General features: G+C 51.4%; 1 protein-coding gene across 1 annotated transcript in view; it reads right to left on the bottom strand.

The window, feature by feature from the left end:
- Positions 1 to 545: 545 nt before the first annotated feature.
- The window catches only part of FOXO4 (forkhead box O4), a 27,155-nt gene continuing 575 nt past the window's right edge, over positions 546 to 27,125 (bottom strand). Inside the window, exons 2-4 of the mRNA XM_044452714.1 lie at positions 26,871 to 27,074; positions 8,077 to 9,299; positions 546 to 6,708 (exon numbers count right to left, since the gene is read on the bottom strand). Of these exons, the coding sequence (XP_044308649.1) occupies positions 8,094 to 9,299; positions 26,871 to 27,074 (1,410 nt within the window). The 3' untranslated portion in view covers positions 546 to 6,708; positions 8,077 to 8,093. The remainder of the gene's footprint in view (positions 6,709 to 8,076; positions 9,300 to 26,870; positions 27,075 to 27,125) is intronic.

The raw sequence follows: 27,125 nt of genomic DNA, 5'->3' as shown, positions 1-27,125 counted from the left end.
CTACTGCTTACACAGGTGCTTCTGCACGCACAGGGCAGCGCCTGCCGCCGGCCCCCTCGCCTCAGTGGCCTGCCGGTGTCCCCAGAGCATGCTCAGCTGCCCCACCTGTACCCCCTCAGGCAGGCAGAGGGTTGAACTGAGCTGCCCCGGGACTGCCTACTCCTCACACTGCACATCTACCCCACAGCGTGACCCACAGGTGCAAACCGACGGTTCTCCTCCTCTGCACCCTGACACAGCTTGCACTTGCTGGGAGCAGGGCCCCAGGGGGATAGGCCCCTCACGCGAAGCTCCAGCCGTTAGCGGTGCCCACCTGCATGACTCCCACGCCATCAGCTCATTGCCCGAGCAGGCTGTGGCACTTGGGACATTGCCTGACTGACTGCAGTGGCACCAACTGCTTTGCTCTTTTTTTAAGTGTCAGCTTTCTACTTCAGTTTTGGGAGGAAGCGAAGTTCTCCTACTGCTCCGAGGAGCCACTGGGTGTTTGGGTCTAGGGGAACAGCTGCATTGTAGATCTCCAGTATATCAACTGAGGATATGAATGCTCTTTAAAAACTTTATTCAGTTTACAGCCCTGCTAAAAAAGATCAACTATTGCTCTTGTATGAGAAATGTTCTGGAAGGAGAGAGGAAGTACACAGCTTAATGGGGGCAATTGCATAATAAATGCATAAGGTGGAAGCAAATCTTGAACCTGCTGAAAAGAAAAGTCCTATAGGGTGTCTAGGAATAATTTAGGTTCCATTTTTAGCAGAACCACTAAGAAAAAGGAGGTGGGATACCAGGCTACCCGTAAGAACCTTTTCTGTACCTTTTCTTTACGAACTGGCTGTGTAGCCAGTGTAATCAGGAGGTACCCAGTCGCCTCCAAGGGCAGCACAGGAACAAAGCACAAAAGCAGCCACAATGGTAAATGGATGAACAACGCACTGTTGTGCCATGAACAGTGAATGCAAGCCCATGGGACAACAATGGAGATGGCAATGTGGTATAGTGGTTAGAAAGCTGGACTGGACGACAGGGAAGTCGAGTCCCTGCTTGACCATGAAGCTTGCTGGCTGATTTGGGGCCCATCACTGACACTCGGCCTAACCTACTTCACAGAGGTGTTGCGAACATACAACGGGAGAGGAAGCTCACATATGCCATTCCATCTTACTCAAACAGGTGGGGTATAATGGCAGCAACAATTTAAATGCATGCACTGCCGCAGACTGGCAGCACCGGGCGCTGCTGAAGGGGCCAAGCAACTAACGGCGCACCTGCGTCCCAGCATCCCGCCCCACAGGGCTGGCTGGAGAGCCTTCCGCGGGGCTTGTGCTGGGAGACCGCCGCTCTCCTGCACCGCAGCTGTTGGCCAGCAGGTGGCAGCGCATCGCCCCCCGTGCTCCTCTGGCGGAAGGGCAGCTCCCGCCCTGCTTCAGGCCGCCCACCCTCCGGAGGACGCGAAGATCCCCTCTGTGCACAAGCCAGCTCCATCCCTCCCCAAACCTGCTCCCCTCCAGCTGTGCTGGGGACGCCCCTCAATGGCCACGCGGGCTAGGGATGCGCAGAGCTGCGGTCTAACACATCCAGACAGCACCAGACTGGAGAAGCCCGGCAGCTGCTCCCCAGGATCAGCGGATGCGCTCCCCCACCCCGACTGCTGCGAGATGATCCTCTTACCTGCGGATCACCCTAACCTCCTGCATGCAAAGCCCGAGCTCCCCCCAGCTGCAGCCCCTCCCCCCGGATTAAGTCGTTCCACAGCAACCCATCTGCCTCTCCGCCCTCCTCTGGGGATGTATAGATTTTATTAAATCCGTTTTGTCTGCATTTTGCAGATTGCCAAGCACCTTTCATTCTGCCATCTGCTCATGGACAGAATTGTGTGTGGGGGGGGTCCCCATTTCCTGAAGCTGCATTTGTGCCAACTTGCAAAAAAAGTGCAATCCCCACAGCAGAGTTTCATATTTTTAGCCAATGGGAGGAAAACACGTGGTTTCGGTCAGTGTTAAATTTTTGGACAACCAAATTTGTTTAAAATTCCAGGTGGTTAAAAAACCATCCACAAGGAAAATGCAGGGAAAGCTGCTCCACAGAGGAATCCGCAGGTCAGAGTCACAAAATCTGTGCAACTCTGATGTGGGCCGCTCCGGCGTCCCTGCCCCTCGTCTACCGAAGGCGAGAAGCGGGTGTGCCCGACACGAGCCCCAGCCCACAGACCAAGCCGGCCTCCTCTTGCCTGCGATCGATGGATCGATCAACACGGAGCGGGTCCCGTGCCTTGTTTTTCGCGACACCCAGGATGCAGCCCTTCGCCCTCCAGCCAGCCTTAAGCCCGTGTGTCCCGCCCCACTCTCCGCCCAGCGGCAGACCCCGGGTCGGGTCGGGTCGGGTCGCCGGCGGGAGAGGAGGAGGGCAGCACCCCGCTTCCGAACAGCCTCCCGTCTCCGTCTTGGCAAGGGCAGGCGAGGGCTGCTCCCAGCGCGCCAGCGGGAGGAAGGGAATGGAATGGAATGTGCTGGCCCGCGAAGAGCGGCCCTGGGCTGGAACGCCGCCTGCCGGGGAGCCATCCAGAGCAGGCCGGGCTGCCGGGCCAGGCGGGAGAGGCCGCTCCTTGCAGCTTATCCCCTCCTCCTCCTCCGGACAGGGAGAGGGCAGACCATGGCGCGCACAAGCTCCGCTCTAGCGACAGGCTGGGCTACCGGATCGTGGCTTGGCGGCTCCACTGCTGTTTCTCACCCAAGTCTGGAGAGCCGCACCGCCTTGAGCTCGCCTGCCTGGCAGCAGGAAGGCAGCAGGTGCCAGTCGCCCTGCCCTCCAAGCCCCCCGCAAAGCGCACGCGCCGGGCGCTCCCTGCTCCAGAAGCGTGCGGCCGGCCGGCCCGCCACCAGCCTGACTGACCGGGCCCTCCATCTCCTCGTCAGTGGCACTCGTTAGGCACCAGCGGCTCCCACAGGGAAGCAGTGGGCAGCCCGGGGCGGCCCTCTCCGCAGGTTCGGCGTTCCCGGGGCACTCGCGTGGCCACTGTTGGGACGCAGAGGCGTGGCTGGTCCAGGGGGACAAGCCCCTCACTCACTCACTCACTCACCCAGACCGGACTACGGCAAGGCAGGGGAAGCGCACACACACTCGGTTTAACAGCTGCCCCCTCTGTGCAGCGGCGGAGGCCAGGCTCACGGCGGCGCTGCGGGGGCCGGTCAGCCCCCTGCTTCCTGCCCTGCCAGCGGAGGCCTGCCGGTCCTCCTTCGCACGCTAACACCCGGGCTGCAGCATGTGCCAAGCTAGGCACACTCGGCGCAATGGGCCGCTGCTGGGCACACTTGCCGCCGCCGCCACCTGCACGCACACTGGCGTGATGTCCGCAGCCGGCACAGCAGCCCGCTCCCTTCCCCAGGCTTCTGCCACCGCCACCGGCAGATTAGGAAGCACTCTCAGCAGAAGGCTTCTCGCACGTTTGCGGGTGGCCGGACGGGCAGCAGGAATGGGAAAGAACGGTCCCAACGCAGCCAGGAGATGGGATTTATTTGCCACACGATCCCCCCCCCCCGCCCCCGGGCATGGCGCACAGGCTGCCTGGCAGTGGGGGGCACTTGAAAGCCTGCGAAAGGAGCAGAGGGCCTGATGCTGCAAGGGCAAAATGCAAAGCCGGCGACAGTCTGAGTGAGGGGGTGCCTGTCTCTCGAACCAAGCAGGACTGCGCCTGCTGGAACCGGCGCCCCGTCGGCCGCCAGCTCCTCCGCTCCGCCTTGCCCTGGGAGGGGCAGGGGCAGTCCCAGAAACGCCTCTTCCCCTCCAGGGCCTGCAAGGGGCTTGCTGCACTGAGGGGCCCTTCCTGGGTGGGGGGCGCCCGACGGGCCTGCCCCAGGGCTCTGCACAGACCCAAGCATTGCCCTGGACCCTCTGAACAGCAGAGCCAGCCCCTGCGCCACGCTGCCTTCCCTTTCGACCGAGGCCAGGCAAACCAAGGCCGTGCCGCACCGCCAGCCGCCTCCTCGCACCCCGAACGAGATGGGGACAGAAAACAAAGCCAGGTCCTCTTCGGTTCCCTGAGGTGGCCTTTCGGTGAAAGCAGCCCAGGGGGTCGCACAGCTCCATCGCCCACTGTTCAGCTGCATGTGGGACGCAGCTCACACCAACAGCGGGCAGCTAACTAACCCTGAGCCACAGGCCTTTTATCTTCCGCTCCCTCAGAAGTGGGCCCTTGCCTTCTCTGCACGGCTCAAGATGATGCCCAAACACGCCCCTCAGGGTCGCAACGGTTCCCACAGCCAACCAAGCCTGACCCAAGATCCCAGACCTCAGCCCGCGTTCTGCCTGGCCAAGGGGAGCAGGCAGCGGATGAACCGGCACGTGCCTTCAGAAAGCATCCCGTGGGTGCCTTCGACCGGGGAATCGCGATGCCCACTCGTCTCCGCCGGCTCCTCTTACGCCACGAGTCAGCCGAAAAGCTGATTCAGCTGTGCTGGCTGCCGGGGAGAGCCATGCATGCAGTGCTGCGGCGGGAGAAATGCGGAAGTGCCAGCTCACTGCCCCCGCTCCCCGCAGGGCAGAGCAGGGCACACAACTGCGGCAGCCGGCTCAGGCCACTGCGCAGTGCCACGGGTCACCCGGACAGCCCAGGCAGGGTCTTTCGCCGTGCGAAGCCTGCCTCCCCCGAGCCACCCTCCTCACTTGCACGCAACGCCTTTGGACCCACAACCTTTGCCCTTCCCCAAAGCCAGCAGAGACTCTGATTAGCTGCAGAGAGGCTGCAGAGGACGGTTTCTAGGAACGCACTGTCTCGGGAAGGGCCTTGTGCCATCTGCCTTCCCACCCAGTGCCTGCCCTTACTTCGGGGGGGGGGGGTCAGGTCTTTGTCCTCAGTTCTGCTAATGAAACTCCGCACATTCTCCGGGAAGAAAGAATAGCCTGCAACTGCGCGGCCACATCCCAAGAGCTGGTGCTGGAAGCAAATTCTCCAGTGCGTGCCATTCCTGCCACGCCGAGCGCTCCAGCCTGGATGAGGACCTGCCAGATCACCTTTCCCTGACGACGCAGACGCTTTCCTCATGGCAATCAAGCGGCCCCCGCCCCCCCCCCCCAGCGCCCCCGCTGCTCTCCTCAGGTCGGCTCCGGGCAGACCCAGCGATCCCCAGCGTGTGCAGCTGCGGAGTGGAGGTGGGCTGGCCCCAGCCCACCCTCCAACACGGGTCTGCACAAGACGGTCGAGGGCTCAGAGGTGGCAGCTGCAACCCAGCTGTTCTCGGACTCAAGGACCCCACTGTGCCCCACTGGAGGCTCGGGGCCCGCCAATGAGAGCGCAGGCTTGCCAGGAAGCCCCTTCCGCACAGCGGAGGCCCCTGCACCTAACCTAACCCCTTTCCACAGCCCCTCTGGGAGCACCTTTCCCCTTATCCTGCCTTCAGGTCAGTCCCACACCTCCTGTGCATTAGTGTTCCGTCTGGTATCAAAAGGCATAAAGCTGCAAGAAAAGGGCTGCACGTGTAGCCAATAATTTGATAGGATTCTCTGTTAAAATATAGACAGTTTCTCTCCCCACAACACAGACCACCCGCCCCTGCACCACCCTCCCACCTGCCCCAGGTTTACAAAAGCTTCTAGTTAATCTGCTCTGCTAGCTTTACAGGTAATTATCGATAATGTACAGCTCCCTCACCTGCCCAGTTCCGAGGAACAAGGCTGGCTTTGGTGCCCTTCCCCTCCCGCCCCTCTCCGCCTCGTTAATGCACCCAAGAAGCGGCCACCCCTTCTTGATGCAGCTCAGAAGGCCGCAGCTGCTGCCGGTCCCACTGAGGGAGCGAAAGGCACTCAGTGTGGAGTATAATGGTCTGAAGGCTGCCAGAGAGAGCCCTCCAGCACGGATTAGTCTTAAAAAAGACACCCCCCTCTCCAAAATAGTTCTGTAGAAAATGCCCTTCTGGATTAGAAAAGGGAAAAAAACCAATCAGGGCTCTAGTTAAGGCTGGATCTGGGTTCTCCTTTCTCTGCTGTACCAAGACAGCCCAGAAAAGAACCCAAGGAGAAGCTGCTTTGGCTTCTTAGCAACAGCTGTTAGCACCCGCTTGCCTGCTCTGGTGCAGTCGCAGTTTCAGGGAAGGGCTACCAATGATTGCTCAGGTGGGTCTTCCCAAGGCCAGGCCAGGCCAGGCCTCCCCTCTTGAAAGGGCCCTGTTGGCTGGCACAGTCAAGAACAAGCTTGACCGGCGGCCTCCCCTGCAGGACGGTTTTCTTTCTCCCCACTTGCTCCCACCAGAAAAGTGCACCGCAGGAAGGCTTTTCAACCCGGGCAGTCACGTGATTGCAAGTTATCTTCCCACCCTTCTTCCGACCGAGGTTGAGGGTGCCAGGTCAATGCAGAGTTGACGCAGAAATCAGCCACAGGCGTCAGCACGAAGTGCACCCCTTGGAACAGCCCTGACTCCTCGTGGCTGGATTGGGGCCCACATCCATTTGGAGAAGGCCTCCGCGCAGCTGGAAGAGTCTTTGGCCATGGGCAGAGCATGTCCAGCCTCTTCCCAGACTCCTCCAGGAAGGCCTAGGTGGGGCTTGCAGGGCTTACAGTAGACTTAGGAAAAGATGTGGCACTGAACAGAATCCCTCTCTTCCTATTGCAATGTACTGCTCACTCCCAGCCGGTCTGCAGAGCAGTAAGACGGGCGCCAGGTGCTCCTTGCATTCCAGACTCTCCAGGGGGTGTGAAGCTCCAAAACCAGAAGGGCACTGAAGGGGGAGGGGGAAAAAAAAAACAGGTGCTTCGTTACTGCCAGGGCATAAATGGCAACAGAAATACGCATAAGCTCAAGACACAGCCAGCCTGGAGGAAAGTTTTAGTGGCACCCTTCCTGGAGCAGCTGAACTGCCGAAGATGTTGTCCCCACATCGGAGCCGTAGCCCCTTTAACCTCGAGGTCCACATCTAGAGAGAGAGGCTTAGGAGTTCAAGACCAGGCCTAGGCAGGGTAATCTGTCACCAAGCGGGGCACCGTGGTAATCTGCAACCACAATTCACGAAAGTACAGGCTTTTTCTCCCACCGCTTCATTTGGGGCGCCACGGCTGGCTCCACCCTTACTCCAGTTCCTTCTGAGTTCCACTGCCGCTCTGAAGTGCGCACACTTCCCTTCCCTCCATGTGCAACCTATGCCCATACAAACCACTTCCTTCTCTTGATGGTTTCTGCACAGGCTGCCAGAAACCAGAGCCCAACGCGACTGACGGGGCCCCCACTTATGGCAACAAAGCACCCAGGCAAAGAGCCAGAAGTGGAGGACTCCCCAGCTGCGGCAGCAGAGAGGGTGGGAGGCCACTCGTTTGCCCTGCTGTGGCCCAGCCACCCTCGGAGGAAAAACATATCCAAGAAGTATTTGCAAAGTGCCAGAGAAGTGAGAAAGGGACCACGCAAAATGGCAGGTCACATGAATTTGCAGGCAAGGAAGTCTCAGTTCAGTCTCTGGCACTTTTAGTTAAAGATTACCCAGTAGGAAAGCTGAGAAGCAGCTCTTAAAGGCCCAATTCCACATGTGTTTGGATACGAGAAAAGGCCCCAGCATGGCTTGCAGGGCACACTAGAGGGAGTCGGCCTTTTTCAGCCAAACAGGTGGGCAACGGCACCCTAAGACAGCCGCTGCTGGTGCTGCTGGACTGGACTGGACTGGACTGGAGGTCCAACTTGAAATGAATGCTTCCATACATCAGCATCAGGCTCCCTCCTTCCTGGGCCGTAAATGACCGATCTGTAAACCAGTTGTTTTTATGGGCCGACCTGCAAGTGGCTGACTCTGAAGTCAAACTGTTTCACTCTTTGCCGCTCAAGGAAATCCACCTGCCCTGGGTTCCCAGAAGGCCCCAGCCCCTTGCATGGGAACTTTCTCCTGCTTTTGGCGCAGCGCTTCCCCCATCCAAAGGGCTGCACTGGTTCTCTGAAGGCTGCTGCTGGCAGGAAGAGCTTCCGGCTGGAAAGCACTGCTAACCTTTCCATACTTTCCTTGGCTTCTTTTGCTTTCAGCCCTGCCCACCCCTGGGAGCTTCTCCAAAGCAAGGTCCGGCCCTCGGGCTGCAAGAGGTTCTGGGCCCCTCTCACGCTCAGTTACCTTTGTCAGTCCTGAAGTTAACTGGGTACCCAGGTGTGGCTGGAGGTCTGCGACGTGCTCGGAGCACACTCAAAGTTGAAGTCCAGCCCTTCACCATCCATGAGGTCGGTGTTGATTATGTAATCCACATCACACTCGAGGTTCTCCATGTACATGTCAACATCCAAGTCATTGGGAAGCCGGTCCTGATTCCCACCAAAGGGAGCAAACGGGGCGGCAGGCAGAGGTGGCTGGCTGCCCAGCTGGACCCCCTGCGCGGACTGAGCCGGGCTCGATGCCTTCAAGGCGGACAGGCCGACAGAATTCTGAGGAGAGGCCACCATGGAAAAGGCCGAAGGCAAAGCTGAGACGCCAACGGCCTCCGGCTGCTGCTCCACAGGCCTTCTGAGTGCGTTAGCAGGGCTCAACTTGTTCTTGGAGGACTGCTCCCCCAGGAGCAAAAAGGTCTGGCTGTTCGACCGGCTGCCGCTCTGCGGGAGGATCGGATCCACCTGGGTCATCATCACATCACTGGGGGGTGGCGAATTGGATGTCAGGAGGTCTTCCAGTCTCTGAGGACCGGAGAAATGGCCGGGAGAGCTGCGCAGTGCGACATCAACAGGGTTGAAGAGGGAGCTGCCGAACGAGGAGGCCTGAGCGACCGAGCTCTGGGCTCGCAGAGGAAAGCCAGGATTTCTTTGGGGCAGGCTGCCTGAGGAAGGCTGATGTGCTGGCAGCAAGGATGAGTTGGGGGACATCAGGTTCAGGCTGTCGATGAGTTCCAGTTCCTCTGTCACAGTGGGTGGGACGTTGTTGGTTGCACTGGAGTAGACATGAGAGGAAAGGAGCTCCTCGTCGGCAAGGTCGTCCTGTTCGGCCAGGATGGGAGAAGGCCCCAAACTGATGGTGCTGGCATTGGAACTGGTTCGAGGCCGGATACTGGTCCACACATCGGAGTCCTCATTGCTTCTGGAAGAAGGGCTGCCAGGCCACTTGGGGAACTGGGATCCCGGGCTGTCAGAGGAAGGCTCTGTGGCCGCTGGTATGGCCGGCTTCCTCCGGGGGACTTTCCCTCGGACTCTGGCCAGTTTGCTGCTATTGTCCATGGAAGCTGCTCTTCTCCGCGGAGCTTTGCCGCTTTTGCCACCTTCAGGATTGAGCATCCACCAGGAGCTCTTCCCAGTAGCCTCATTGTGCACTTTCATGAACTTGTTATGAAGAGACAGGTTGTGCCGGATGGAATTCTAGGAAAGAAAATGGGGTAAGTACACCATTAGCCACTTCTCCATATCCCCCATTAGAAAATGCCTCAGGGACCGCGAAAGGAAAAAACAGAAAAGGCACAGCCTGGCATAAGACCTCTAACGATGCCGGCGGAAAAGGCAGCCTACAGGGGGCGCCATCACAGGCATCGATGACGAGCACCTTGGCTCTCCCATGCAAAGCACCGCAGGTTCAGGGAAGCCGGTGAGATCTTCCACGTCTGCTTAGGCAGTCAAGGCTCAAGCTCCAGTAAGAAGCTTAAACGGTTTCTGCCTCAGTGTCACATTCGATCCAGAAGGAAAGGGAAGGGCAGCCTTGAGCCCATCAACCAGTGCGGCAACTGCTCCTTCCCCCCTTCAGTGCCCCTCCTTCATCCCGTTCCCCTTTCCACACTTTTTCCTCCCATGCACACTGAAACCTCTGACCCCCTGCATGCTGGCACTCGCTGGCTCCCACCTGCCTAGGAAATCAGACACCAGCTCCAGCACACGTCACCCTCCTGCCAGCCATCAGAGTCATTTTGAGGCAATGTGTCATATTTCTCTCTTTGGGGCAGTCATGCGGCAGCACGGTCCACTCATAAGGTGAATAATGTAGTGGTCAACACAAAAGCAAGCTACAGGAACACCAACTCAACTTGTGTAGAATACGCACAAGATGCTCTGCTTTGACGACCGAGCCAAGGCGAGGGAGAAGGTTACCTGGGCACTGGAGCGATACGCTTCGAACCTTCACTTCGTTAAGAGTCAGGCCTCTCTTGAAGTGCAGGCAGCCTTGTCTCTGCCCTCAGAACATGGAGCTGGGCAGCATCCAGTGGCACCGGCTCAGTGACTGTAACAGACAACCCAGGCAACCCTAACCACTAGCCATGAGCCCGGCTAGAGGTTTGCCGAATCCAACAAACGAGGCCATTTTCAAAGTTGCTGGCCGGCCTGGAATTCTGTGGCTTGCAGAGATCTCCTTTGCAGTTACAGCAAGAGGAAAAGCAAACAAACTCCTGCTCACCCATGGCTGTTCTTGATTTAGAATGGGATCCTTCCTTCCCCTCTCCGTGCCCACCCCAAAGAGCACCAGCCAACCAGCCGGCCCACGAGTGCCACCCCCTCTACAAATGGAAGGGGTGCTGCCCAATTGCATAACCACAAGACTCTGGCTCCGCTTACTTCAGAGTGGCTTGAAACCAAGCGGTTCGGAACAGCATGTAACTTCCTAGGAATAGCAGTATGGCTTTGTTTCTGGGGAACAGGCCTGGCCAGCCAGAACCACAAAGCACTAAGCCTTGCATCAAAAGATGTCCCTGGCCTGACGGCAGAGCCATTCTGGAACTGCAGCATCCAACCCATCGAGCGGTCTCCTCTCCGGCAAAAATCTTAAGGCATTTTGGGTTTAATAAGAACAGCGAGTGCGGAGAAAGAGGAAGAGGGAGGGAGACCATGGGCTCAGCGTTTTGGTAATACAGCTTAGATCACAGGACTAACAGGCCCTTGACAAAGCTGGCCTGTTAGTCCATCCAGCTCAAGACTGCCCACAGAAGCCTTTCCAGTCTTGTGCCCCCCCCCCCGCACCAGGTGCACTGGACTACACTCCCATCCTCCCCAGTTCAAGGGCTATTCCATCTCAGACCACCAATGCTGACATAGACAAAGCAGACAACTGTTACAGAGCAAGCATTCGTGGGGAAACCCAGAGCGAACTTGGCAAAAATACAAACCAGCAAAAATCATGGAGACACATGACTAGGCAAAAACCTGTTTTTATCTAAACATTTAACATAAATTGTGGGTTTTCAGGCTCAGAGTTGTTGAGCATGTTATTCAATCCCCCCCCCCACCCCGCATCCCCTCAACCAATTTTGTGTCAAAGTGATGCCAACAGCCCTTTTAGCAACAGACAAACAGACTTGGAACCTTTTTAAAAATCACAAGTACGCCTTAAAAATAGAACCACTGGTAGGTAGACCTGTACTTGTGTGCCTTTTGCTGGGAATGCTAGTGAGAAACCTTCTGTAACTTACCCAAATCCACACAATTCCTTCCCTAGAGCCCAAAAACCAGGGTGGGGGAGCTGCTCAGATTTTCCACTTGCTTTTTAAACGAGACCAAATTATATTGCCAGTCCACATACCTTCCTACCAAAAGCTGGTCCCGCTTTCTGGAAAATGCAAAGGCTCGTGTTTCAGTAGGTCCAGGGGGTGGTGTGACACGGTAGCGACCTGAAATGCCATGCTGCTCCAGGGCACCTGAGCACGGAACATGCATCTGGCAAGCCAGTTCCATTCTAATGGGGATGGGGGTTTATAGTCTAAAGCCATTTAGGGTATTTCGGGACTTTTGTCAGTGGCTTCTGTTTTGCTCTATGATGCTATGGTTACGGGTCTTGCTGCTCTGTGCTGGCCAGCTGGCATTAGCCATTAGAGAATCCCAGTATTATTTATAAGTCTTCTCCCCAGGAAGTTGCTGAGCTTGAAGGCTGCAGACTAACATTTGGACTCTCTGATGGGCCCAGCCAGCCAGGACAAAGCAATGAGGCCTGTACACAAAGCAACATAAAAGGCAACCAAAGCCATTGGTAAGGACCCAAGAGTAGCTATGCTGGATCAGACCCATATATGATAAGGGTCACAAAGTGAGCCCATTCATGTTCTAAAGCAAGCGCAGTAGTAAAAATGAATGAATGAGGAAATGAAGTGCCAAAGCCGCCTCAAAGCCTTCCTTATCATTGCGGGGGGCGGGGGGATCACAGCAGCTCTGCTTTCTAGTGCACTTGCTCTGGGGACAGCCCCCTTTAACACACTTTCTGCATTTGCATTTGACCACGCACAAGTCATAATGCAATTTACAATTTGCACTGGCAGGGGAGCCTTGAACAGGCCTTTAAAGGAAGTTCATGGGCCAGAAAAATCTTCTGTCTCATTAGCCTACGCTCATCTCCCCACACGCCTTCAAACTTCACAAGTTTCTTAAATGGGCACCACCCTGGAAACTTGGATCTTTTTGAACTACCAACTTTTTCAGCACAAGCTCATGCACTGGTCAAGCACTGATGTGGGAAATTCAACCCCTGTGATTTTATAAAAGGATGTCCCTGTATCCTGCTGCTCACCATCTCCACAATATCCACTACAAGCACATGCAATTTTCATAACACAAACTGCGTCTAGTCTACAGCAGGTCCTAAAATGGCAAGAAGGTGGCATCCATGCAGTGCTGCTCAACCTCAAGGGCCTTAAGGATTTGGCAGCAAGCTGGGAGCAAGCTGTCCTCACCAAGAGAGACAGGAAATGACGGTTTTTTATCAAGTTTGCGTGCCAAATTCTCAGACTTTCCTGAGAGGAATGCAAGGAACCTCCCATATCAAGTTGCAAGCTCCTGCTGCATGCCAAGGAAAAAGCTTGCCCTCTCCAACGGAGCTGGAAAAGCTGCAGCACTAGCAAGCATCCACGCTCTCATATTACCTGATCAGCTTTTGCACCACTCATGTTTACGGTGCTGGCAAAGGAGGAGGCAGCACCCCGACCCCATGGGAGTCTCCAATCTCAAGCAGCCTTCCCTAACCTAAAAGTGTGAGGCCACGGGCGGGGGGGGGGGGTACTGCAACTGAGGGCTTCAAGCCGAGATGGGAAATCTGTGGAGGTGGGGAGAAAATCAGGAGGGGAGAAATCCTATTGAGGACATAAGGAATTTCCAGTGGAGAAACAGGACATTGGGGGAACACTGAGAGAACACCCATAATGGATTCTCTCTCTTGGAATAAGTGAAATCCCTTTTAGAATAACGTTTAGTTGTTCAAATGAATGTACTATGACAGGTTTTTTCATTTGATAGTAGCATGGATAAACTACCTTTCAGCCTTAACCAGGATCCCCAAAGTGGTATATGAAAACAAACCATTAAATAAATTTAAACAATTCATCAGTTTAAAAACATAACAATTAAAAATATTAAAAGCCAGGCAGAATAGATTGGTTGTCTGCCCATCTAAAACTAAGCAGAGATAGGCTCAGTCCCTTGGGATGTTAAGCTGCAGTTGGGATGCTAAGAATATAGGAAGGGTCCTTAAGTTGGATCCACAGCAGCTGCTAGCTGGGCTGACATCTGCATCAAGCTGTCCACCTTTCTCTTTCTTGGATTGCTTTCTTCGTCCCCACCAACTAAGATCCCAGCACTGAATACTTGAAGTTGAGGTGTTTGCCTATGTGCATCGCTTCCCATTAGCTTTCATTGAACCCTGTCTGCCATTGTGATTCTCCCACAATCCCTCATGAATCCCGTTTCTTTCAACCATCCTAAATAGCCTGGTGTCATCAACTAACCTGACCACCTCACTGTTCTCTCCTTAATTCCAGATCTTTTAACAAGCTGAAAAGCAGTGATCCCAATATGGATTCAAATGGATCCCACTGTAAGTTTCTCTTCATTGAGAGAATTTACCATTCACTCTCTGCTTTTGTTTCTTAATTGGTTAGTGATCCTTTAACGTATGTCCCCTCTTATTCCATGAAGGCCCAGTTTGCTCAGGAGTCGGCTGTACACCTTTCAGAAGCCCAAATATTCAAGGTGTTGGTGATGACCTATAAAGCCCTAAACGGCTTGGGTCCTGGTTACCTGAAGGAGCGCTTACGTCCATATATGCCCGCCCGCCCGCCCGCCCCTTGAGATCAGCGGCAGAGGCCCTCCTCTGGGAACCCTCCGTGAAAGTCATCAGGAGGCAAAGTACCCAGAGGAGGGCCTTCTCTGCGGTGGCGCCCAATCTACGGAATGCGCTCCCCAGAGAGGTCCGCCTGGCGCCGTCGTTACTTGTTTTTCAGCGCCAGGCAAAGACCTTTTTATTCAAATGTTATTTTAATTGTTAATATTATTTATTCATTTTATTCTTTGGTCAGGGCAACTTATTTTATATTGTTAATTTATATTATTCTATTTTGAAGTTTATTTATGGTTGTGAGCCGCCCCAAGGCTTCGGCAAATGGGGCGACATAGAAGTCTCCTAAAGAAAGAAAGAAAGAAAGAAAGAAAGAAAGAAAGAAAGAAAGAAAGAGATTATTTATCAGATCACCCCTCTCCATGTGTTTATTAACACTCTCAAAGAATTCTAAAAGGTTAGCAGAACAAGATTTTTTTTGCACAAAAGCTATGGTGATTCTTTTTCAGAAGGTCTTGACCTTCTATACGCTTAAAGTTTTTATCATTAGTCATGTTTCAAGCAATCTATCTGGAACAGAGGGTAAGCTAAGAGACCCGTAATTTTGCTGACCTCTCCACTCCACAATCCCAATTCTAAACATTGGCTATTCTCCAGTGCTCCACTACAGAGGCTGCTCAGTGAGACATGGTTCATATTCTTATTAGGAAAATAAGGAATTTCCTATCTAATTTAAGAACCATAGGATAGGATCTAGGCCCAGTAAGTTATTAACTTCGGTTTGTCGAAAGGTTAAGAATATCTTTCATCACCAGTATCTCTCTCACTTCCTCAGACATCCTTCCTGAGAACATTAGTTCAGGCACAGGTATCTGTCCTGTATCAGCTGCTGTGAAGATGGTTTTCTTTAAAAAGTTATTCATCCACCATCTCCTGGTTCTATTTTAAAACTCAATGGTCCAGCTGCCTCCCTAGCTGGTTTTCTGCTTCTGATTTAAAAATTATTTACTGTTGGCCTTGATATTGCCAGCAGTATGTCCTCAAAATGCCTTTGTGCATCTTATTACCTGCTTGCATCTCTTTTGGGCATATTCTTGCTTTCCTCATTTGGGCAAGACTTCCGTTCTTTGAAATCTTTTCTTAATAATTTCCTTGACATTGCTCATTAACTATGCTGGTAAAGTCTTAGATTTTGAGCTACCTTTCTGTGGTATACATTCTAGCTGTCCTTCTACTACTGTGCCTTTGAGTTACATCCAAGCATTTATTATTATTATTATTATTATTATTATTATTATTATTATTATTATAACATTTCTATGCCGCCCCTTGCCGAAACCTCGGGGCGGCTTACAACACAATAAAATACATTGAAATACAATAGAACATAATAAATTACTATTAAATACAAAAAATACATTGAGTTACAAATATAAAATTATCAGTATAAATAAGTAAATAAATAATATAGGAGGAGAAAAGAGAAGGAAGAAGAAGTTGCCCTGGCCAGATCATATGTTTTAACAATTAAAATGATGTTTAAATAAAAAGGTCTTTACCTGGCGCCGAAAAACCAGTAACAACGGTACCAGGCGGACCTCTTTGGGGAGTGAATTCCATAGGTTGGGCGCCACCGCAGAGAAAGCCCTCCTCCGAGTACTTACTCTCCTAATTTCTTTCATGGAGGGTTCCCGGAGAAGGGACTCTCCCGCAGATCTCAAAGGGCGGTCGGGCATATACGGACATAAGCACTCGTTCAGGTAGCCAGGACCCAAGCCGTTTAGGGCTTTATAGGTCATAATCAACACCTTGAATTGGGCCCGGGCTTCAATGGGCAGCCAGTGAAGCTGACGGAGGACTGGAGTCATGTGAGCATAACGCCCCGTCCCCGTCAGCAACCTGGCAGCTCTATTTTGCACCAATTGAAGTGTTCGGACTGTCTTCAGGGGAAGCCCCACGTAAAGCGCGTTACAGAAGTCTAGGCAGGAAGTCACCAGCGCGTGTGTCACCGTCGCCAGGCAGTCGTACTCCAGGTAGGGGCGCAGCTGATTAATCAGCCGAAGCTGAAGGAAGGTGCTCCTCGCCACCACTGTCACTTGAGCTTCCAAAGAAAGCTCCGGGTCGAGGAGTACTCCTAAGCTGCGGACCTTATCCCTAAGAGGGAGTGTTGCACCATTCAGGACCAGGTCAAATCCACCCTCTCCGAAACCCGATCCGCCAACCAACAGGACCTCCGTCTAGTCTGGGTTGAGTTTCAGTTTATTGGCCCTCATCCATTCCATTACCTCGGCCAAGCACCGGTTCAGCACAGCCACTGCCTCACCTGGATTGGTGGAAAATGAGAGGTAGAGCTGGGTATCATCAGCGTATTGATGATTCCGCAGCCCACACCTCCTGATGACCTCTCCCAGCGGTTTCATATAGATGTTAAATAGCAGAGGGGATAGAATGGAGCCCTGTGGTACTCCATGGCATAGCTGCCTTGACATAGAGACATGGTCCCCCAGCACTACCTTCTGGAATCGACCGTTGAGACAGGAGCGGAACCACTGCAAAGCAGTGCCTTTTGAAGGAATGTAACCCTCCTGATTCCCCCTTCCAAGTTTCTTTTTACCCATTTGCTCACTTTAGAGGCTTTCTCTTCTGTAGTCCAATGTGGCGGTGTTGGACTTCCTGAGTAATCTTCCACTCAAACTAAAATCTATTAAATCTATTCACTGAACAACACGAACATGTCACTCGAGGTCCTGAGCAGCACCAGGCCTCCTTTCCATTTGGTTGCATGAGCAACAGTCATTTGGGGTTACCATGTGGGATTAACTGGCATTGCCTATTGTTATAACACTTCAGGAGGCTTCTCCGATTCTCCTGAAAACATCCCCAGTACCAAGTCAGCTTTGGAGCCAGGTACCGTCACCCACAGTGCTTCTGTGGAAGAATCAACGTCTCTTGGATTTCCTAGAATGCTTGGCACTATTCTATGCCCTCTCTGACGCACAGAGAAACACCTCTTCCAGTACCCCCTTCCCTGTTCTCCCTATACAGTACATATCTAGAGATGGCCATGTGCAACTAGTTATCCCCATTCCACTATGTTTCCACAATAAAGGGCCAGGCTTGTCTTCCAGCCAATTCACAGCACTACAGAATAATTTCTGTGTTTAATGTAGATATGGACTTATCAGTCACTGAATCCCAAAATACCTTTCTACATGCACACCTGTATTTGACATCTCTCTCAGGACATGTAGTTCATGTATTTAGGTAGCACAATGATTGGAAGGGGAGGCTGCAAAGAAGAGGGGAGCAAAAAAAGCAGCAGCACGTTTCACAGGAAAGGTGGAATGCAGGGAGCAGCCCGAAAGGGATGCCACAGGGGCATTCTGGAAAGAGAAGCAGAAGTCATTCTGCGCTCCGACTTTCCATTAGCGCCCTGCAAGGAGGGTGTGTGGCCCGGCCACTGCAGTTTCTCCAGCCCAGAAGTGCCACTGCCACACAATTCTTGCTTTCCTCCTTCGCATTCTATTCTACATGGCACTGCTGCAGTTTGTAAAGGAAGAGGTCCACCCAATATTACGATGCCCCAGTTTCTAGCAGCCCTGTTACCGAAGCCCAGGACCCTCCAGGATTAGGTAACAAGGTCACTAGTCCACCCACCCGCCCTGCAACAAAAGGTCCACAAACAAAACCTCTTAGCACTTCACACCAAGATCATGCACTACTCATTTCCTCTTTTCCCACAAAGTTTGGAAAGATGTTCAAAAGAAGAGGAGATGTGAACATGGACAGCATTCCAAAATCTACAATGAGCTAATCCCTTTATTAGGATCATTCTAAATCTCACAAGTTATGAGTTGTCCAAAACACTTCATCAAACTGGATATTAAGCAAAATGTGTGCTTGGCAGTGGAGAGAACATGCACATTTGAAGTTTCTCTGCCCAAAGTCTGCATTTAGTCACCATCTTAAGGTGGAGCACAGGAAGAGATAGCAATGCTACATGTTACACAGATTTCAAGCTACACCTTGCTGAGATAAAAACACAAGGGCTAAGACCCTCGTTTTAAAAAATACAAAAGCCAGTGGCCACCCAGATCTATCTCCAACCTTCAGGGAAACACACAGGTTTCTTGTACAGGAATGGAGAAGCTAAAGAGAGAAACTGGTTTCTCTTCACACCAGCAAAGGCAGAGAATAACTGTAGATGGGGTACTAGAAGTCAACAGCAGTCAATCTAAGGAGAATTACCAAGCAGCAGAACGCAACACGACCTGCCAGTTTTTGGACCTGCTTGCTATTCTGGGCCCCAATCCAGCTGCAGGGCAACCTGTGCACATGTACTCTTCAGGGAAAACAGCTCCTTTCAAGAACTGGCAGCAGCCTTCGCAAGGCCTTCCAAATCTTGGGTTACAAAGAGCAGGCAGTTCCCTGTGTAAGCAGGGAGTGGGAAAGCGCCCTCTGGGACTCTGAACCCAAGCGGCTCTAGGGCGGGGCATATTTGTGTTACGCACACCCTGTTTTAATCTACGGCATTCACTCTGAACAGGCACGGCTGACACCACCTCTCACAAGGATGTCCAGAGATATTACTAGGATAGGAGACGGCTCATCCAGCCGGGCTTCCCCTCTCACTTCTTTCTCAGCACCATCACATTGTGTCCCTTTTATCTCCATCTCCTTCAGTCACATAATCCCAGAAGGGCCTGAGCTTCCCCTCCTATTGCTTATTTATTAGACTAGGAGAGACCCACCAGCAAATGCTCCTGGGACAGTTTAAAATCATAAAAAAGAAAATGAATAAAATAACCAAGCCAAACACAAGAACTAAAACACGAACGCTATACAATAGTGAGCATTAAAAAGAAAGGTCTTCACCTGGTGTCTAAATGTAAATGAATACAAAGACAATTCAACACTCTGGCTCGGCCTTTTGCAAGGAAAAGCATATATTGTAGTTTTAACTTCCAGTTGATCTAGACTTGATCCTAAATTGTACTGCGACATGGACACAGGGCAGGGATGGACAGCTTAATGCATATCCCCAGCAAGTACACGCTAACCGCTTTCATCATCTGGGGCTTTGGTGATGCAGGAATAACAGCGCTATGTCCAGATAAATATCCACTTCTGAACCTTCACTTCCAAGCAGGTTATTAGAGCAGGAGAAAGAGGCAGAGGCCTCAGCTGCACCCAGGACAAATAACGTTTCTTCTGGGGCTGACTGAAATCATCCCTTTGGTCCTTACAACACTGCAGAGCGCTGCCACAGCCTGTTCCTTTCTCGGTATTTCCCAGAAAGTGTCTGGAAACACAAGCAGGGGAATGTGTGTACAACCGAGATAGTATGGTGGGTGCACCCCCAATCCGCATGCTGGTAACAAACAGATACTTTCGCCCGCAAGTTGCCCACCACTTTTATTTATTTATTTAAACTTTTATATCCCATTCTATACATAAAAGTTTCAAGGGAAGTCTTACATGCCTCTCACGAAGGCAAGTTCTGCATTACTGACCCCTGGAAGCTCCTGAATAGTGTCCTCATGCACATTGGATGGGATGATCCAGTAGCCAGTGTTCACCTGGGTTTTCAAAAGACTTCACACAGAATGCTTTCCAAAGGCTCCTGAGCAAACTCAGCTACCATGAGATAAAAAGAGAGGTCCTCTTACAGAATAGTAGCTGATTAAAGAAATTAAAGCAGAGGAAACGTCTTGCAGTGGAAGGATGCGAACAGAGGGATCTACCCCACCCAATAATATGTACTGAGATTTCTGCTTTTTATTGTGTTCATAAATTATCTAGTGTTTAGGCTAAGTAAGCTGATTATTTAGTGTGCTTAAAATAAACAGGCACAGTTCCAAAAGGCCAAAAGATCTCCCCAAACTGGTAAAATGTGCATGTTTAAATAGCAGATGCATTTCACGGTTATCAAGTATAGATAATGCACAATGGAACTTCGCATAAGCTAATGGAGCCTACATGGGACAACCAAAAGGCAGTGGGGTGAACTGGACAGTCCAATGAAAATGTGTGGCTGATGCAAATTCCGTGGTGGGTATCCTTAATGAAACTACCATATCTTAATGCCTCTGTACAAAGCTATTGTATAGGACTTCACCCAATTCTGATAACTGCACCTCAAAAAGAACATTTCACCTTGAAAAAGCATACAACATCCCAGCCAAAGTGACTGAGGGGCTGGAGCAGTTACAATCCTTGGAGCACTTAGGATACACACACACACACACACACACACACACACACACACACACACACAGGCAAGGAAGGGGAGACAAGATAGAAAGACATATAATTATGTGTACAGTGGAGTAGATGGAGAAAACTTCTCTCACAACACTAGTACTGAAGCTAAGTAGTGGGAAATTTGAGAAGGTAACAGGAAGCACTTCTTTACACAGCACATAATTAATCTGTGGAATTTACTACCACAAGATGTAGTGATGGACACCAATGTGAACAGCTTTAAATAGAGATTAAAGAAGTTCATAGAACAAAATGCTTTCACTGAAAGCTGGCTCAGCTTGGCCTTTGGTCTGATCCAGCATGGTTAAGTTCTAAGGATGGACCAATTTAAAATCAAGGCAATTTGGCCAGGGCGACTTATTTTATACAGTTATGTGTATTTTATATTGTTATTTATGTATTTTAATTTATTTATTTGTAAGCCACCCCGAGGCTTTGGCGAATGGGGAGGCCTAGAAATTTTCTAATAAATTTAAACCAATGCTTTATATACGCAAGAGGAAAGTGCAATTTAAATCACAACAATGTCAACTTGACCACTAAACCATGTTCATTTACAACCAAATAGGGTATTTGTACATTGTCTCTTCTTAGAACCAGACTTTGCATGTCTTTGCATTCTAAGTATTTCACATGGTTTCCTTTCTGAACTCTATTTCCATTTTTTATATTTTCACCCTCCCTATTTTCTCCAAGGAACCCAGTTCAGCTCGCATGATCCTCTTTGCCATTTTACACAACAGCTCAAGGAGGTGGGTTCAGTGGAGTGACAGGGACTCTGGCCAGAAGCCACCTGTGATGTCATGGCTAAACAAGGATGAGAACCCAGATCTCCCAGTTCCGCTCTAACCACTGAGCCAACCAGCTATCTGCCTATCAAGGGAACATCTTCAAAATGATCCCATATAAGAGGTCTCTCTTGACTAACACTAATGACAGTCTGAGTTCTTAAACAAGGGAATATAAAAACATGGGCATCCTGGACTACCCCTTTTTCCCTTTCTGCTCCATTGTGCCTTGATCTACCTCACTCACAAAACAAATTAGCCACCAAAGTTTCATTCATTCATTCATTCATTCTCTATACCACCCATACACACAAAATGGTTCTCTAAGTTTCACTAAGAACAAATAGCCAATAATATAAAACACAAATAACAAGATCAGTAATTTTAAAATACAAAATCACATATACATAATATAAAAACCAGGAATCCCACAACAATTGCAATCAAGACAGTCCAACAGAACAATAAATACAGAAAAAATACAGAGTAAAATTGATTTTAAAATAATTTAAATCATTTAACTATTAAAATGTTGAGTAAATAAAAAGGCTTTTGCCTGGCACTGAAAAGAAGAGGGAGGAGGTGCCAAGCGCACCTCTTTGGGGAGCAGATTCCAGAATCAGGTGCCACAGCTGAAAAGGCCCTTCCCTGAGCCGCTGCCCTCTGGATCTCCCTAAGAGGGGGCTCTTTGAGAAGGGCCTCAGGATGATGGCCTGAGTGTCCAGGAAGGCACACATGGGAAGAGGCGTTCCTGTAGATTCCCTGGCCCCAAGCCATTTAGGATTCAAATATGAGTGCTAGCGCGTCAAGTGGAGGCCAATGCAGCTGGCAGAGGGTGGCCCGTCCCCGTCAGCAGCCTCGCTGCCCTATTTGAACCAACTGAAGTTTCCGGAGCGTCTTCAGAGGCACCCCCACGTAGAGGGCATTGCAATGGTCCAAGCCAGAGGTTACCAGACGGCGGATCGCTGTTGCGGAGCTCTGCCTGTCCAGGTGGTAAATCGGCTTGAACTGACAGAAGGTGCTCTGCGCCACTGAGTCGCCCCGAGGCTCCAGCAATAGCTCGGGGTCCAGGAACACCGCAGTCTGCAAACGATGCTGACCTTGTCAAATGACCCCTCCGCCACCAACTGCTGCTGCTGCTTTAGCCACCTCCTTCCCTTGAGTGAGAAGCCATGAGGGGAAAGGGTCAAATATGCAGGTGGTCGGTTGAACTTGGCCAAGGCCTTGTCCACATCCTCAGCCTCAGCAGCTGAATGCCCCAACCAATACCAGACTGGCACCAAACAGGCATCGCCCTTTGGGACATGCACCATTCTCCTCCTCTTCCCTGCCCCAGCCTGAAGGAAATGCTGTATTCACTATGCTGAATGCAAATATTATGTTTTGAGAAATGACCAAACTGGTTCTTCATATCCACAGGCAAGCCACCTGTAAATCAATATATCTGGCTTTGATTTGGTTTAGAGATCAATTTAGGATTAACACTGCTTGTACCTGGATGACTTGATATGAATATAGCTACTACGAGAGAAACTTAGTTTTCATGATAGCAAAAAATTGAATTAAAACAATCCTATTTTGTGGGGAGCAGCCACCCTACCAGTGCTGCTGGAGAACCCACAGCAACTCCAGTACTTCCTTGGCGTTTAACACAGCCTTGTGTCTATGCACTAACCTGCCAGCCTTAGGTGACCACGAATTGCATGTGGAGGCGGAATGCAGCACTCCAGCTGCCCTCTGCAGCCAGTGCTGAAACCAAGCAGGTCTCCTCTGTGCCTGGCATAGAAATGCTCCTTCCTGCCCCTTGCCGAGCCAAAAAAGGTGTGCTTTTCTGACTTTATTTTCCAGGCCAGCTTAGCAGGTGGTACCACGCAAGGCGTAGCCATAGAGCATTGGGAATAAGTCTTTTAAGTGCACCTTAGAACTTGGATGGAAGAGGCCTGACATAGGATCAGACACTGTGAGCCCCATTTCCAAACAAGTCCTCAGTGCCAAAAGATACATTTCTACTGCATCTCAGGGGGGAAAACCCTTGCAATTAATTGCCTAATCATACAAGGCTGTACTGAAGAATAAAAGAAAGTTAAGTACTCTGTTAGTTTGATTCCTAGTGATCCAAACTCTCCACTGAAGTGAACCCTATGGACAAACAAGGAGGTGCCTGAAGCAGCGAGGAGGTGGCTGAGCCAGGCTGACACGTTCACACTCTGCTTGGCCAGGACACTGCCAGACTTCCTCCAACGGATCCTTGCTCATCAGAAGTACATTTATGTTGCCCTCGGTACGCATCAGCCATTTCCTGCAAGCTGCATTTAAAAACAGCAAGAAGGCTGCCCTAAACCAGGGATGGGCAACTGGTGTGCTTCCAGATGCTTTGGACTACAGCTCCCATCATCTCTCACCACTGGCTATGCTGGCTGGGGCCAACGTGAGCCATACCTCAAGATGCCTGGAGGGCTACAACCTACCAGTTCCTGCCCTAAGCACTGGGGATGGGAAACGGGGCAGGTAGCCATGGAGCTGGACAGGCGGCCCACCTCTGGTCACAGAAGATGAAAAGGAAAGGCAGCCAGGAAAGCAAAGTATGGGCAGGCTCAGCAACAGCAAGTCGGCATCCTTACTTTTTTCCATTTTCGGTGCAAGCTTCCCAAAGGTGGCCAATTCCCGCACGTGGTGCTATTCTGGGACTCAAATTCGGCAGAAGGAAGGAGGGGCCACCTCCTCCAAAGCCACTGAAAGAGCCAACTCCCGTCCACACTGGCATTTCCCATTTTTAGAACAAACAAGGCTCATATTTGGAAGAAAGAGTCTTCTTTCTGAATGCCTTTTCAGCCTTCCAAAGCTTCCTGAGAGCAGGGCAGGCCTGTTCTCTCTCTCCCCAGAGCTCCCTTTCTGAAGGAAGGGTGGTGTGAGCCAGGAATGCATGCTATGAAGGAGTTATTTATACTGAGCATCAACGCAGCTGGGTGACAAAGAACTGAAGCCCAGTATTGAAAACTTTTCAAGTGACACTTGGTCTTACAGAGCAGCCTGGCCCAGAGTCCGAGACCAGGCTCGTGCCTTTCCAAGAAATCTCTGAGAACATTTACAGAGGGGAGTGGCCATTCTTGGAAAAGCTGAAACAAAGTGAACTGAAGGTTCAAGCTCCAGAGGAGGAGGGGAAAGAACCACAGGATGAAGTAGCAATCAGTGGCATCACCCTCCTCCGAAGCCCAACAGGCCAAGGGTTGTTCAGGACCCACACAGACCACCAGAAATCCCCAGACCAGTTCAAACACATCCGTTCTTATACCCACGTTTGCTTAGATCAGACAGCTTTCCAAAAGAAATCCACAGAAAAGTACAGTATGGAACACAATGAGGCTCTCCCTGGGCCCATTAAAACTCTAGCATTAAACATACCTAGAGGCTGTTTCAAGCCCCAGAGAAAATGTATGCAGTGTACTGGAGAAAACTATTGTCTTGTCCTTCTTCCCCACTTTTGGGCAACAGCACAAGCAGAATTCTCTAAATGAGCACTGCTAATAGCCACTGATGGCAAGAATTCCTGCAAACTGCTTTGCCCTTGGAATTTAGCAATGCCGCGGGTATCTAAGAGAACCCAGAGTGATCACGACAGTGAGACGGTGAAGACAAGGACGAGCCAATCCCAGCCTCCTGCACAGACACCTTGCAGACGTCAACATTATCAGCAGATGGACAGAAATGTCAAGGGATGTCCACCAGTTGCTCAATGTGGGACAAAAACTTATAGGTAACGTCTAGAAATTCCAACATGCCTATGAGAAATCAGGCACAAAGGATAATCTCAACACAGCCAGTTTGGTCTCCTCCCCCACCACCCCTGGCCACTGCAGCTTCACTTCCTTTGCAGTGCTTTCTCAGCACAAGCTCTCCTGGAATCAGCTGCACCATCTGCCCCCCACTTAGCAGTATTAAAATGATGCAGGGCAGAAAAATCCACCTAGCCTAAACTTCAGTGATAAGAGAGAACCGTTTATTCGTCCTGTCACCCATCCATTTCTCCGTAACATGTCATCCAATCACAGGACTCTGAGACCAGAAAGCCACTCTTAAATACAAGGAGGTGCCAACCAGGTTTTGGCTGCTAATGGGTCTGAAACTGGCCCCCTGTAGGTGGAGTTCCACCATGGTTCTTCCGCATTCAACTGTTCTGGACCTAGCTGAGCCCAAGCGCCTTCCAAGCCCAGCATACAGTCAGATGGCCATACACCACAACAGTTCACTTCAAAGCGAAAGGCCTGCGGCCGATGTCCAGATGCGTGGAGCTGGCATGTGCTGAAGATTCATGCACTTATGCACCCTCCTTCAATCACACATCCACTGCAACCAGCTAGAGACTAAGGAAGAGAATTCTGCTCCTGCTATTGCATTCAAAGCCCTAAACAGCTTACGGGCAGGTTATCTAAAGGTATACCTCATCCCATACTGGGATCCTGAGGTCCTCTTCAGGTGTTCTTCTCCAGGATACCCCTCCAAAGGAAGTGAGGCAGATGGCTACCAAGAGAAGGGCCTTTTTGGTTATGGCATCCCAACTATGGAATGAGCTCCTCAAAGAGGTGGCACCTGGTGCCTACGCTGCATTCTTTTTGGCCCCAAGTAAAGACTTTATTTTCCCCAATATTTTAACAACTTTTTAACGTTAGCTCTACTATTGTTCTTTGTACTGCTGCTATGCATCTGTGTTGCTCCAGTTGTAATTGCTGTGGTTTTATTGTCTTATGTTAATCTTTTGTTGTTCGCATATTTTGAACTTTCATTAACTGCCCAGAGAGCCTCAACTACTGGGTGGTATAAACATGAAACAAACAAACAAACAAATTCCAGACTTGCAGCCTGTCACTGAGAACTGGCACTGTGGTTGAACACCTGCAATCCCAATGCATGCACAGCACAGGATGCCATCCCCAAACCTCAGTGGCCAGGCTGTGGCCAACCTTCAGATGCTGCCACCTTTTGTATTCGGTCTTTGCAGAATTCTTGCTCCTCTTCAATGCTGAAAAAACAGGTAGAAACTCTGCAAATAGTATGCTTCTCTTCCCATCACTAAAGGCATTAGAAAAAGTACCACCTGTTGAAATTCTTTGTCTTTGCCCTCTTAAAACAATTATGCCCTTTATTATTTAAATGCTAAGTATAAAACATAATGCAGCCAAGATAGCTTTGGCCTTTCCAGGAAACTTTCCCTCAGGTCTAACATGTTTAAAATAAAGAGGGGGGACAGAAGAATGGGCAAAGAAAAAGTGATGCTGTTGGTAAAGAGGCCACAAAAATTACAATTTGGAATACCAAACAGGATTGGTACCAAAACCTTGCCTGAAATGGAAGCTATTCCCACTCGCATCCATTTGTCTTGGGCATTTCAAGACTACATGCAGCCAGCTGGGAACTACTGGGACTGCTGCTGGCTACAAGAGGGAATACAAACACAGCAAGAAAGAATACAGAGCAAGGCAAAGCTAAACGTCCTAGGAGTCAGGATGGAGGGGAGCCAAACCTTGCTTCTCCCCTCCTTGCTTGCAAGCCCCTCAGTGTAGCCCCAGCTGCACTGCTGCAGAGATGGAGACAACCCTTGCCAGCCTACCTGGCAGGGCTGTCACAACAGTTGCCAAGGAAGAGTGCCGGTGAGCCCTCTTGCCCAGCAATCGTCGACAGCCCTGGAAAGGAGGCCGGCGAGCCGCTGCCGCCGCCACCCCCGCAGCACTGCAGGCAGAGCCGGGGTGCTGGTGCAAGCCAGGGCCAGGCTCAGGGCTCCGCAGGGCCTGCAATGCCGCAGGCCGGCCTGGGTGCTCGCCCGAGCCCTCCAGCACCCACCGCCCGCCCCCGGGCGCGGCTCACCTTCCACCCGGCGGAGCTGTTGCTGTCCCCCTTGTCACGGAAGTAAGGCACGTTGCGGACCATCCAGTCGTAGATCTGCGCCAGCGTCAGCCGCTGCTCCGGGCTGCTCTCGATGGCCTGGCTGATCAAGTCGGCGTAGGACTGGCTGCCCCACGCGTTGCGCCGCGCCCCGCCCGAGCCGCCGCCGCCGCCGCCGCCGCCGCTCTTGCGGGCCCCGCCGGAGCCGGAGCCGGACACAGGGCCGCCGCCGCCCGG

This window comes from Varanus komodoensis, unplaced genomic scaffold (assembly GCF_004798865.1).
Source record: "Varanus komodoensis strain SLA01 unplaced genomic scaffold, ASM479886v1 scaffold74, whole genome shotgun sequence".
Classification (NCBI taxonomy): domain Eukaryota; kingdom Metazoa; phylum Chordata; class Lepidosauria; order Squamata; family Varanidae; genus Varanus; species Varanus komodoensis.
The sequence above is the reverse complement of the archived record's forward strand: the minus strand, read 5'-3'. Positions and strand labels throughout refer to the sequence as shown.